General features: G+C 40.3%; 2 protein-coding genes across 10 annotated transcripts in view; both read right to left on the bottom strand.

Moving 5' to 3' along the window:
• LOC129712625 (cell surface hyaluronidase-like) overlaps positions 1-14953 on the bottom strand; it is an 80756-nt gene that overhangs the window by 27540 nt on the left and 38263 nt on the right. For all 8 annotated transcript variants that reach the window (XM_055661197.1, XM_055661195.1, XM_055661192.1 and 5 more), the window contains 7 exons: positions 14384-14942; positions 13396-13559; positions 10751-10936; positions 7692-7861; positions 6785-6994; positions 4942-5147; positions 1693-1762 (listed from right to left, as the gene is read on the bottom strand). In XM_055661197.1, coding sequence (XP_055517172.1) covers positions 1693-1762; positions 4942-5147; positions 6785-6994; positions 7692-7861; positions 10751-10936; positions 13396-13559; positions 14384-14942 — 1565 coding nt within the window. The remainder of the gene's footprint in view (positions 1-1692; positions 1763-4941; positions 5148-6784; positions 6995-7691; positions 7862-10750; positions 10937-13395; positions 13560-14383; positions 14943-14953) is intronic.
• Positions 1-14953, bottom strand: part of cemip (cell migration inducing hyaluronidase 1) — a 118407-nt gene that overhangs the window by 102367 nt on the left and 1087 nt on the right. The window lies entirely within an intron of this gene.

Here is a 14953-nt window from a genome sequence, read left to right as displayed (position 1 = left end):
GTCCTGGACCACACCTCACCATTTACCAGCAGTAGATGGATCTGCCAATGCTACTATTAGTAGAAATGATTAATGCACAATCATTGTGCAAAGCCCTGTCTTCACACCAAAACTAACCACTAAGTTCTAATCAGGAAGAGGTTTCCTTGTCCATGGCTGTCCTGATGCCATGTGTATTTATGAGGTGTGGCATCAAGTCTTGTCTTTGGTGAGCCTGTTCTACTCATGGATTGTGTTGGAGATCTAGTACATTGTCAGGAATGAATCTGCAAGTATGATTATGTGGGGCTTTTGAATGAATGGTCAGTGGCATAGCACTCTGCAAATCTTTGTGAGGAGGTCTTTGTCTGATGTTTTTGGGAGCCATTTGCTGTATCCAGATTTAATAGAGTCATAGTGTCTTACAGCATGGAGACAGGCCCTTTTGCCCAACTTACCCACACCTGCCAACATTTCCCATCTACAGTAGTCCCACCTGCCTGCAATTGGCCCACCTGTCTTATCCATGAACCTGTCTGCATGTTTCTTAAACATTGCGACACTCAAGTCAATGCCAGGCTGTCTCATCCAATTTTCTGCCAGAGACACTATTTCACAGCAGTCAGTGCTGTTATCTCACAGCTTTGGGAACCTTGGTTCCATTCTGGCCTTGGATGCTGTTTGCATGGAGATTGCACACTCACCTCATGACCACCAGTTTCAACTGACTGACCCAGTTTCCTCCCAGGTCTAATGAAATGCTGGAAGGTTAATTAGCTACTGTAACTTACTGGCAATTAGAAGCGACGGAAAGGTTGATAAGAATGTTTGAGAGAGAATAATTTGAAGGACTACTGTGAAATGAGAGGGAAGAAAGGGACTAATTGCTCCCGGGGGCTTGGCAAGGAAGCGACGGTTCTCCTTCTATATCATTATGTGTACAAGAACATAAATTTAAAGTTTGACTGTAATGGAACCGAGTGATTTACTCGGCCACTTCATTGGCAATTAAGAGTTAACCAAATGGGGTGTGCCTGGAGTCACCTGCAAATCACATCTGAATGATAGCTTTCCCCTCAAGGACATTGGTGAACCAGATGGGTTTTTTTTTTTATAACAATCCAGTAGTTTTCAAGAACATCATTATGAAGAATAGTTGCTGTTTCTTTTTTCAGATTCAAATTTATTAAGAAATTTTAATTTTCTTACTGGTGGGTTTTCCCTTCTGATAGATATCACTAGTCTCTGGATTACTATTCTGGTGCTTTAACAGGTGTCCATGCCCATGTTGAGAACATTATGATCATATGAAGATTACGATGTTCATGTGAATAGGCCACTCTCTGTGATCCTGTTTACTCCACGACTTTAACTAAAATATCAAGCCAAAATAAAGGACAACAAATCTAATTCACTTCATGTATAAATGGAGCCTGTATAACAACTGGGCAGATTTACAAAACAAATATATAGAGACAGCAGCCTGTCAGATTAAAAAAACATGATTCCCAGGTTATGATTTCCTGACTAAATAGTATCAGTAATGTTAGGGACATGTTGCTGGTAGGGGTGATGGGGAGACGTTACAAGAATTACTCTGAAAAAGAACATCTACGATACGATAGAACTTTATTTTTACCCAGGAGGGAAATTGAAATCCCAGGCTGCTGTCTGTATAAACTGGTTTTCCAAGTCAACCAAGTATTGCCTTACCTGGGCACCAGCTGCTGCATTGTTGATGAGGTGGTTGTTAGGATTGGATATCCAAAATGTTGTGACAGCCCTGCAAATTAACATTCCACTTTAGTGATAACACGGCATCCAATAAAGCCAAATTCCCTCTTAAAACGAGAGTGACAACAGTAAAATTATTAACGGAATTTTATACTTGGAACTCAAGCATATGCTACTCAGGTTTGAGCGAGATCCAAATTCTCAACAGTCCAATGGTTAATTAGATTAGTCAGTTTGTTCGACATGTTTCTGAAGCACTTTAAATATCTCAGAAAGTTGACAATGTGTTTAAATGAATGTCATTTCCTTTCCAACCCACAGTACGGGCTAAGTCTGGGAACACAAGGAACAATAGATGGTGGCTTACAACAAAAAAACAAATGCTGGAGTAACTCAGTGGGTCAGGCAGCATCTCTCGCTGACATGGATAAGTCTGAAGAAGGGTCCCGACCCAAAATGTCAGTACTCCATGTCCTCCTGAGATGCTGCCTGACCTGCTCAGATACACCAGTACTTTGTGTCCTTTTTAGTAGCCCAAGCATGTTGGGCGGGGTGATGGAGGTGGGGAGGGGGTGATAGATGGGGAGATGTGATGGGAAGAAGGAGCATTTGATGGGGACGTGGGTGACAGGGAAAATTAGTGTGGAAATATGATTAATAATTGCAGGTAATCGTAATATTTATAATCTACATTACTGAACGGATGGACAGACAACTGCTCTTTATCTTGTTCCATTTAGTATGATCCATGGCAACTCCACACAAGACTTGCAAGCGAAACATGTGGCCAAGACTGGGCTGTTGGAACTCATTCTGGATTTCCCCTCAACGCATTGCAAAGTCTACAGAATTAGTCTTGTTATATGTAGTCTTGGAGACTTTGGAAGAATAAATTAAAATATGACATCCAACAATTCTACTGTGCAACACAATGTATGTGGAATACCAAATAGAATTCTGAACTGGAAAAGCAACAGCTTCTTACATTCATTTCAAAATAACTTTGGCTTCAGACTCTTCTGTGTGTCTGAGCACATGAAATTTCCAAACTAGATCTGCACCCCAACTCAAGCAATTAATTTGCACTGTGTAGCCTGCAGACAGTAAAAACCACTCATGCAAAAGCAGAACAATACGAGACCTGCTTCAATAATACTTAAAGGATTTAGCCCAAAGGATCCGGTGCTGAAAACCAGCTGCAGGTAGATTCCCCGTGTTAGAAACTTAACCCTTGTTCCAGGTGTCCTTCAGATCCCCCTATCACCAAACCCTGCAATATCGATGGCACCAACATCCCCCTCACATCATAACAATTCAACCTTAATCTTCCAAACCGATTGCAACCTTATTATTCTATCCCACTCTCTGCACACACACTAATGCACTGATTCTAGATATCCACCCACTTCCCCGATATTCTTTCTGCACCCTTGATATGATCATGATCTTTGCGGGACCATTTCAAAGGATCATCAGATTGCTTGATTCTAGAGTCACAGTCGACCTGACCAGGCATGGAAGAATGACATCCACCATGAATATAACAATGATGAATAAAATAGATCTTTGTATATTTTTTTAATGACAAACTAGTGGTTGTCACCTGGACGTCTTTGCAATATGGGAGGAGACCCACGTTGTCACAGGGAGAATGTATGTACTCTGTACAGACAACACCTGTAGTCAGGATCAAACCTGGGTTTCTGGCACTGTAAGGTAGCAACTCTACCGCCGTGCCACATCACAAATAAGCCTTTCCATAAATATAGCAACCATATTTCCTGTATAAATACATTTAATCGGGGATCCCAGAAAGATCATAGGCCTGAAATTCTTTCTATTCTCATACCCAAAAAATTGAGCAACCGATTCAAATTGCAAAAATTACATGAAATGCAATTGGCCAAGCAACAAAAAAATATTAGAAATATTCAAATGGTAAGAAAGCATCTATGTAGAGAGAAAAACAAAGTTTATGCTTGATGTTTGATCAACCTACACAGGTTAATGTTCCTTGTGTAGACAAAACTTGTTGGATTTTAGCTTATGGGAATGATTTGCTCTGAAACATATTTTCCTCTCTCCATAGATACTGCCTGATCTGCTGGGTATTTTCAGCATTTCTCTTTCAGATTTCCAGTATCTCATGTTTCTCAATTTAGGTTATGCAAAACATTATAATTATCTCTGCTCATGAAACTCACACCATCCTAGGAAAGAGAAAAATTAGACCTCATCAGGCAATTACATTTACCCAAAGGTTTTTTTTTTCAAATTACAATCAGTTCCTTACACATTGTAGGAAGATGCATGTCATCATTAAAAACTAAACAGCTTCTTCATTTATAAATGTCTAGCTACAATGGGACACATTTTGTAGTCAGCAGCTGGAGCTGTCAACTTGCTTTCAACCTAAGTAAATATTTTAAACTCAGTAAATCCTCAATGGGAACCTGTAAATACTACTGGAAACATTCTTGGTGATGAGCCCCTACACTTCAAAAGGGGCCTTCAGCTTTTCAAGATGCATTCAGTGGAACATAAGACTTAGCCAGAAATCTCAAACAGGTTCAAAACATATTGTAAAAAGCTTAATTGAAAAATACTTTAAAGCATTTTAAAATATAAATGGAATAGGCCAATTAGATACTTTATGAGAAATTCTCAGAAAGATCGACTGAATTAACAAAAATCCAGAATTCCACATTACTAAGTTCCCACCAGAAGCACAACTATTAAAATCAATGTTTTCAGGGAGGGTTGCTAGTGCTGCTTGGTGGGGAGTGGGGTTTAAACTGGGCTCTGAGCAGTAGATCATCAGGTGGAATCATTGAGGAAAGGGTGGAGATTAAGTCAAGCAAATCTGACAGGAAAAACAGGTAGGTCCAAGATCATGAACATGATAGGAAAGATGGTATGAAGTACCTTTGTCTTAATGCGGGAAGTTATTAGATAAATAAGAAAATGGAGAGCAGGTGGAGGAACTCAACGGCTCAGGTAGTAACTATGGAAGGAAATGGATAGTCAGTGTTTCAGGTCAAGATCGTTCATAATGGGCAAGGCAGATGTGCTTCGAGCTAGAAATACAATTTTGCAGCCATTACAGAAACTTGGTTGAAAGAAGAGCTGGAGTGGCAGCTTAACATTCCAGGGCATAGATGTTTTAGAGAGGGATGATGTGGCAATATAGTGACTCAAACAATGGGAGAAATTCCAGGTTTAACTTACATGCAGTCATTACTTGGTATGGGAATATAATTTCCACAAACTTGATTACGGATTGAAATGCACATAATTTCATTGCGGTCAGAAGGGAGGATGGTGCCTGGCTTGGTAAGGAGACCCAGGTTGTGATACAGTATGTTTCTCTGCTCCACACCATCCTCCAGGAAGAAACAATGTCCAAGCGTGTCATACCCTATTGTATCTTTGACCTATAGAATTAAAAGATTAGATTGAATTAGGGAAATAAACATAAAATAAATATAATTAAGGATGCATTAGCTACATTTGTATTGAATGGCACAGCAAGCTGAGGGGAGCCAAATAGCTTACTTCTTCCAATTTGTATGTACATTTGATAGCAGTGTAAGCCAAGGCGTATTGGGCCTTGGATTTAGAATGGAGGATTGAATGTAAATCAACATAGTTCTCAAATGATCAGTCTTCTTGTCAACATGTAATTCTCTGCATTTTTAGGAAAACGCCCTCTGTAACCCATTCAAGCTTAACAAGGCAATTTGTGCAAGATGTAACAAGCCTCAAATGATCATTTATCCAGAGCTCTGGGTGCACTCCCTGTATTTAGTTTAGTTTATTGTCACCAGTACCAAGGTACAGTATGGCTTCAAGCTCAGCAGTATGAGCGCATATGGAGGTATACATTTTGATTTAATCTGCAGCACAAATACAGTGATTACAAATGTAAACCCAAATTATCTTCACCACTGAAATTAACAGAATAGTTGAAATTCTGATTTATTCCGTCTACTGTTAAAAACTACAAATAAAAAATAAATAAATAAACAATAGCATTCTCAGAATCTGCATAAAGGGTAAATATTTTAGGTCAGAGATCCTTGTTCAGAACTGGGAAAGAGTTAAAATGGTTCATTTTAAGTTAAGAAGCTGGAGGGAGGGAGGAATGAATAGAATATCTAATTAGATGAGACCAGTCTTGTTGTTTAGATATATAGACAATAGGTGCAGGAGTTGGCCATTCGGTCCTTCGAGCCAGCACCGCCATTCAATGTGATCATAGCTGATCGTCTACAATCAGTACCCTGTTCCTGCCTTCTCCCCATATCCCTTGATTCCACTAGCCCTAAGAGCTCTATCTAACTCTCTTTTGAATGCATCCAGTGAATTAGCCTCCACTGCCTTCTGAGGCAGAGAATTCCACAGATTCACAATTCTCTGGGTGAAAAAGTTTTTCCTCATCTCAGTTCTAAATAGCCTACCCCTTATTCTTAAACTGTGGCCCCTGGTTCTGAACTCCCCCAACATCGGGAACATATTTCCTGTATCTAGCGTGTCCAATCCCTTAATAATTTTATATGTTTCTATAAGATACCCTCTCATCCTTCTAAATTCCTGTGAATACAAGCCCAGTCGCTCCATTCTTTCATCAGATGACAGTCCCACCATCCCGGGAATTAACCTCGTGAACCTACGCTGCACTCCCTCAACAGCAAGAATGTCCTTCCTCAAATTGTTGTTAACACATCTGCTACAGGATAATTCAGAAAAATTAGCCCCAAAATTCAGTTTTGATTCGTTAGAATTGGAAATTTAAGAATATTCCCTATTTAAATAAACTGTGGAAACTAGTGCAATGTTCACAATGTTTTGGGATGGTGGTGGATGGAGGGCACGTTTTAACAAAAGAGTAGAAAAATTTGCTTTCATATATCACAACGCACCAAATAGTGTCTGAAGGAGTAACTGTGCATGTCATACTCACCAAATCTGTCATTAGCATTTGCTGGTTACCCATATGAGAAAACATGTAGAATGTACCGATTAATTAGTTTGGTTAAAATTAGAGAGTCGGGTGGAATGATACACGTACCAGCAAACCATTTGTTCCATGTATAGCCACACATCGAGAGAAACAGTGATGTATGGATAGGTTGTCCACATAAGTTGGCGGATTGTAGCCGCCTTTCCGATCCACATCTCCAGCCAGATGTAAGTGTACTGGGTAACTCCCAAGTATCTGCTGGCCCATGTTAGTCAACTCTACGCCAGACAAGTGAACTGAGGCAAAGTTTCTTAGGATCTGCCAAGCCAAAGTAATGAAATTAGTTCTTCCCTATGAACTTGAGATAGATTTGAGAACCAAATCTTTGAAAATACCAATCTGTCATGATTCAAGTGTTTTTTCAAGAAAAATACAGTCTACAAATGTTAAAATATTCTGGCATGACAGAATACTCTAGATAGCAGTAGCATAGAAGACAGAGCTTTGAACCGCTCTGTATGGCTTTGGGGGGGGGGGGGGGGGGGGGGGGGGGGGGGGGGGGAGAATCAGGGCATGGGTTGGGAAGCCATTGCCAATCCAGGAAAAGCAGAAAGTTCACTGCACCATTTTCCTGCCATTTAGTGTCATAGAACTGTACAACACAAAAACTTCAACCCAACTCATCCATACCAACTGTGACACAATCTATACTAATCCCAGTTGCCTGCATTGGGCTCAACTCCTTCTATTCAAGTGCCCGCCCAAAGACTTCTTTAAACATTGTGATTTTGTTTCGGTCTCTGCCACTTTTGGCAGCTCATTCGATCCCTCTGTGAAAAAAAAACTTTTTCATCCTACTGAAATTTCCTCCCTCTCACCCTAAATCAACTTTGAAAACTCCACAAGGCACAACAAACAGCGTGTACTTTGGCCAGGACCAAATATACAGGATTTGCTTTACCTCTAATTAATATTATCTAAACAATGTTGAAGGACCTTCAATAACACTGCTTACCTTTATCTGTCCACCAAATGTATCGTAGCTAAAGAAGTGGCAGAAGTTTTGTCCGTAACAGGAGTCTTCCATTTCTCCTTTTATGAGGATGTTTCTACTTAAAAGTCCAACTTCAGCCCTCATGTCTATTCCATCTACAATTTCGCCCATATGGAGATAACGTGGCTTGCCTATGATAAAAGATTATTTTTCAAAACTACCACTCATTGAAATGGCATATCACCAGCAGGTGAAGACATTTATTTGACAAGCCCCAATGATTACAGCAGATTGTAAAGAGTACAGAGAACAACTCTACAAGTGTTGATTTGATGCCAATCATCTTTACTACAGTCAATAACTTTAGGAATATTGGAAAAAGTTCAAGTTATTCAGTCTATTTTCTCTCCATTACTTTTAGTAACAAAAATCTATCCATTTCAGATTTTAATTTAACAACTGATCAAGCAATAATGCTCATGGATAAAGGTTAAATATTTCTACTATAATTTAAATGCATAAGTGGTCAAATCTGAAATGCTTTGGTCTAATTGTTAGATTATATATGTATCGAACCTGGATTTCCCAATCATCACAGATATCTCCTCTTTCCATCCTTGGTGCCCAATATCTTAACATTTTAATTTAATCACTCCTTATCCTTCAGTTTCAGGGAATGCAATCCAAGTCTGAGAAAACATTTTTATATATTGAACACATCATGAAAATTTAAACTGCACTTTGTTTTTTCCAAGATAGGGTAGTCGGCTGCAGTCAAATCAAGGCTTTGGGAAACTGCAGCACAACTTCCTTCACCTTGTGCTGCAGTTCCCTCGAGTTAAATATCAACTAGAATGTATAAATTGCTATTGATCTTTTGCACATACTCATGACATTTTAATGACCCATGTAGTGTTAGTAATAAAAATTGATCCAAATCCTCAGGGAAGTTAGCTGAGAATTAGAGATGGTGCTTCTAGGCACAGTAGGTTAAAAATAAACATAGACTAGAAAGTAAACTAAGAATCAGAAAATTTAATGATAAAACACTGAAAAGTGTGCAATCCAAATAAGCATTGTTTTAAAAAGCATAGAATAAGAAGCAAAGTGGATGAAATTAACAAATTGCTGGCTGACAATTAAAATTGGAGGTCAAATGATAATCATTATGGAGACAAATTTGCAAGAATGAGACCAGGAACTAAAAGTACGTGATCCACAGAAGCAAAAGACAAATAGTAGGTAGGAGTATAATCTTGGTGATCAAGGAATGAAGTGAAGTAAATGCAAGAGGCTGTAACAAGTAGCAATCAGTAGGTGGTGACTTCACAGCTAGAGTTAATAAGCGTAGACAGATTTAAGACTCCAGAGGGGAAGTCCGAGGTCCCAGGCGGCAGCTGGGAAATGGTAGAAATAACATGCAGATATTTAACAAGCATTTAGGAAATACAGGATGTTTTTTATTTGAGGGGGAGGAGGGTTGGTATTTTAACTTTCATGCTTGGCCATCAGCAACTATAGTAGTAGACTATTCAGCTCCCCCCTCCGCCTTCCCCTCCCTCCAGAGTCCGCATTGTCATTGAAAAGGTTCATGACTGATCCAAGATTTCCTAAATCTATGCTGCCTTCTCCTCATCAACTAAATCTAACATTACAGTAAATACACCCGAAGGACTCTGCTCTCAATTCTCTGTGACAAGAGACTCGCCTCTGTTTTAATGCATCTCCTTATTCTGAGACTCTGAGGAACTTGCAGGTTGAGTCAGCGGTAAAGAAAGCTAATGCAATGCATTCATTTTGAGCGGATCATAATATAAAAGCAAGGGTGTATTGCTGAGGCTTTATAAGGTGGTGTGGTCACATTTGGAATATTGTGAGCTGTTTGGCCCCACATCTGAGGAAGGATGTGTTTGCATTGGAGAGGTTCCAGAGGAGGTTTCCAAGAATGATCCCGGGGATGATTGGATTAATGTATGAGGAGCATTTGAAGGCACTGGATTTGCTGGAGTTTAGAAGGATGGGGGAGGGGGGAAATCACGTTGAAACCTTCTGAATATTGAAAGGCTTAGATAGAGTGGACATGGAAAGGATACAAACACTTCTGACAAGGTAAACCTCTCTGCAACCTTGTGCACCAGGTAACACATTGCAGCCAATCTAATTAGTAAGAAAGCTCAGGGATGATTTATCCACCTACCACAGGAAACTGATCATATGATAACTATCACAAGAAACTATAATCAGTCTGAAGAAGGGGTTCAGCCCGAAACGTTGCCCATTTCCTTCGCTCCATAGATGCTGCCTCACCCGCTGAGTTTCTCCAGCATTTTTGTCTAACTTCGATTTTCCAGCATCTGCAGTTCCTTCTTAAACAATAAACTATAAGTTGTGTAACATGCCAGGTTTATCAGAGAACACTCTTCTCTTGTTCAGTGTTCATATACTCATTACCAATGGAAAAATATATTTTTGTGTGTTAATCTGTGCAGGCAATTCAAATGTTCCTGTTTGTTGAGATCACCAACTCTAATCTCTAATCAGGTAAAGGCTCAGCATGGAAGCAAAATGAAAGGATATTTAATCACTCAGACTGTGTAGGAAGGAACTGCAGATACCGGTTTATACCGCAGATAGACACAAAATGCTGGAGTAATTCTATGGGTCAAGCTGCTCCTCTGGAGAAAAATAATAGCTAACATTTCGGGTCCAATGAAAGGTTCCGACCCAAAACGTTACCTATTCATTTTCTCCAGAGATGCTGCCCAATCTGCTGTGTTACTCCAGCATTTTGTGTCTAAACGCCCAGTGTTCGGAATTCAAATTGGTTGAGCAAAATTGAACATCAATAAAGTATTGCTTTCTACACTTTAAATTCAGAACATAGTCTACATTTCTTGTTACAGTAGAAAAGACAGGAAACAGATTGCATATCAGAACTGTCCCCAGATAAACCTTGAATAGCATTGCACAATTTAAATCCACAGAGTAAAATAAATCCAAAGTGTTGATCCATAGAATCTTTGAGATAAAGTTTTTAAAAAGAGATAAACCCAAAATTATTGTAGATTCGCAGTTCTTACCAATTTTAATCTGATAAATATTACACCCAGGACAGGGAAGGAGATCAAATTCTTCAGCCTGATGCATAGAATAATCAGTGCTTGCAATAACTATTTGATCACCAGGCAACCAGCTTGAGGCATCATCCATTAAATTAAGAATAACACCATTTGACACATCCACACGAAAGCCACAGTGAGGGACACCTGTGGAATAAATAACACAATGTTATAAAAGCACAAAAGACATACATTAAGAAAATAAATATTAGAAAGAAAAAAAACATTGCTTTCCTTTAAAGATGGAGAATGGTACAGCAATATGATTAGACCCTAAACTTTGCTTTAGACTTTAGAGATACAGCGTTGAGTCAGGCCCTTCAGCCCATCGAGTCTACGCCTACCAACGATCACTCTACACACTAAGGACAATTTCCAGAAGCTAGTTAACCTACAAACCTGAACGTCTTTAGAGTATGGGAGGCACCTGGAGAAAACACACACGGTCATAGAAAGAATGTACAATATCTGTACAGACAGCAACCCATAGTCAAGATTAAACCTGGGTCCATGGTGCTGTAACCACTGTGCCACCCTAGACAATGATATTTGTTTGTTTCCCTTCCTTTCCTGCACTATATAACTGTCCGATTCACTTATGTGACAAGTCAGTTCTCATTCTTATCTGCTCCAAGCTTATCTAGTTCAATAAGACTGTCAAACGACGTGTTTGCATTTAAGCCCAGTTATCAATAGCAGCCCGCATATGATATATTTCACTATAACCATGTGTGTGCTGTTCAGTGTTGATTTTTTAAGTTCATAATAGAAAAAAAAACAATTGAGTTGTAGACAACTGCTTCAGAAATGTCATGCTGAATGTTCGATGCAAAAACCAAATCTCAACTCCTCTGTGCCAGATAGCCAGAGCCCTCAAATTCTCCAAAACTTTACCTCTTCAAGTGAAATACTTGTCATGAGCTAGCTGCTAAAACTCTCAGGGTCAGTGAATCTCAGCGATTTATCACTCTCACAGAGAATACATTTAAATGCAAATCGGTTCTAAATGACTCACTCTTTATTTTGAAGCTATTCTCCAACAAGTGATCACACTGACATCTACCCTGTCACAGAAGGCAGTGGAGACCAATTCATTGGATGTTTTCAAGAGAGAGTTTGATTTGGATCTTAGGGCTAAAGGAATGAAGGGATATGGGGGGAAAAGCAGGAACAGAGTACTGCTTTTGGATGATCAGCCATGATCAATTTGAATGGTGGTGCTGGTTCGAAGGGCTGAAGAGCCTACTCCTGCACCTATTTTCTGTGTTTCTATGTCACGCCTCCTTCGAATCTTATCTTCAGTCCACATTCTTCTAAATTCCAAAGTAGGCAAATCACAAGATGTCCTTCGATCTATTTTTGTCCAAATGGCAAACTTTGATACCTTAAATCTGACCCCCGCCTCTAGGTCATTAACATAAATAGTGACTGACTTAGGACCAAGAGCATATCCCTGGGATAATTGAAAAGTTATATCCATTCAACCAAGAAAAAAAAGTATCATTTATTACACCTGTTTTCTGCGCAACAACTGGTTTTCAATCTATTCTTACACTTGGAATTTTTCAGTAATCAGTGGTGAAGGTTCTCATATGATAGGGAACAAAAATTAGTTATTAGGAAACGCACAATCTTAAAGCTAATTTTCTATGGAGATTATATTTATAAAAGATGTGGATAAGGTCATCACTGTACCTTTGGAGAATGTGGCTGGGAAATTAATGTCAGAAAAAAAGACAGATACAGCAAACCATCCCCCTCCCCCCCGCACGATGGAGGACATTGCAAATATCCCAGTGATAACAACTGCAGAAACATCTTCACCATATTCGCTCTGTCATCTTATGCACCAGTGGTGTCAACTCTCAGTCTTCTAATCTCCAGCAGATTCAAGCCTAGTTTGTCCAACTATACTCACAACCCACCCATGCTGGGAATCCTTCAAGTAAACCTTCTTGGAATTGCTTCCAACATAGATCCTTCCTTAAATAAGTGAGACATATATGGGACACAGAAACCCAGACGTAGTCTCACCAATACTCTACATAACCAAACTTTAACCTCTCTACTCTTATAGTTATAATCAAAGAAATACAGCATAATGCCATCAGCCCACACAACAGACCCCTTTATGATATTTTTGTCAACCTTTGTTGTCTTTTTAAATTCCAAATCATTTGCAGGACATCTGGCTTCGAATATCTACAATTACGTTTCTCAATTGTTTACATAAATGCTTGTGTTCTTCTACAAATAAAATATGTTTTTACTTAATCAGTGAAGGAAGAAAAGGCAGAATTGAGAATCAGGTATACCTGTACAATAGGTATTTTTTAAAGTGGAAATTGATAGATTCTCGATTGGTAAGGTTGTCAACGGTGATGGGGAGAAGGCAGGAGATGTGAGTTGAGAGGGAAACATAGATCAGTTATGATCGAATGGCTCAGCAAACTCGATAGGGCAAATGGCCTAATTCTGCTTCCATGTCTTATAATCGTATGGCCTTCCGCTTACACGCATCTATGGTTCTTAGCAGACTGTAGTAGTGACCCTAAAAAAGACCCAATGTAAACCTCAAAAAACACAAAACTGCTGATGAGACTTACCTCTCACCCACTCACTGAAAGCAGTGACTGTGAAATGAATCCCATCATATGTCTGAAAGTCTCTTCTTACTATAGCCATACCGGTTGACCCATCAGGCTGATACAGTTGTTTGTCTTCCATAGCAAATAATTCACCAAGAACTCCAATCGCAGCCCATGGTTGCCTAAAGTAAGTCGAGATCGGCAAAGATGAAATTGTCTGCCACCGTGATTGATTTACAATGGAAAAGATGCTGGTATGAAACAAATGAATACTTAATTTGAACTATATAAACATACACATTATGGGTTTCAAGTATGGTCTTTTTTTTTTAGAGAGACACAGGTAACTGCAGGTGCTAGAATCTTGAGCAAAACTTATTGTGCTGGTGGAGGGAGGAGGGAACCGAGGAAGGGTCCCCATAGGAAACATCTCCTGTCCATTCCCTCCACAGATGTTATCTAACCCGCTGAGTAGCTCCAGCACTTTGCGTTTTACTATCACTTTGCAACCATTCTGACCAGTCGCCCGAGAAAAGACCCGGGGAGCTGTCCATGGTGGCTCAAATTGCAATCATTAAAATATACTTCAGCGAATGTATACCCTTGGCTCTGATCCAAATCTGATGAAGGACCTGCGAGTTGAAAATCTCACCCCAGTTGACAAGATAATCGATACCTTCCACGTCAAGCAACGTTTCCGACTGCATGTGGGGAATAGGGATGTGGTTTCCTCCATCTTGTTGACACACAATTATAAACGCAGGCAAACATTGATAAGAGGGTAAAAATTGCCGCTCCAAATGAGCAAACGGAAAGCCTCGTTTACCGGATTAGATTTAATCTAGCACGCGGCTTGAATGAAAGCAGCAAACGACAGGGACGCGTCTTACTGTCTGTTGAAAGTAAACTGGATTTAAAATGTAAATACATTCCTCAACACGCAGTGGGAGCGCGGCGGTGCGGCCACGCACAACAATCAAACCGTGCACGACCCGAGCCGGCTCACCTGTAGCCCAGATACATCGCCTCTTTGCTCCCCAGCAGTTCGCTCAGGTCATTCCTGGCAGACCGCGTCAGTCTCCTGGCGGCCGAGTCTCCGACAGCGATGGCCACTATTCGCCCTCTGGCTTGGCGGCGTAAAAAATCCTGCAGCCGCCTGCTCTCATCCGCCCAGAGGTGAGTGTCGAAACGGTGGGCTGCGAGCACCTTGGCCGTGCCGGGATCTATCACCCTGATGTTGATACCTCTGCTGCCCCAGTACCTGTCAAAGCGGTAAGCCCCAGACTGCAAGCCACCCGGGTAGAGAGTTCGGGCTAAAAATGTCCAAGACAAGGTTTTCCTTCCGTGCAATTCCAAAACACCACCTTTGTCCACTCCAATGAACTTCTGACCAAAATGCTCCACGTTTAATGCATCTGTCGACTTTCCGTAGAGGGTAATAGTGGCGCTGGAAATATAGGGGCATTTTTCCGCTCCGATGTGCAGCTCGCCCCCGCTCCTGATCAGAATATAGCGAGCTTTCAGAGTGATTGGGGATTTCGGCGCATCGTTAAACACGAGTTTACCTGCAAAATAA

The sequence above is a fragment of the Leucoraja erinacea genome, chromosome 33 (genome assembly GCF_028641065.1).
Source record: "Leucoraja erinacea ecotype New England chromosome 33, Leri_hhj_1, whole genome shotgun sequence".
Taxonomy (NCBI): Eukaryota; Metazoa; Chordata; class Chondrichthyes; order Rajiformes; family Rajidae; genus Leucoraja; species Leucoraja erinaceus.
Note: the sequence above shows the minus strand (reverse complement) of the source record. Positions and strands in the feature narration are given on the sequence as shown.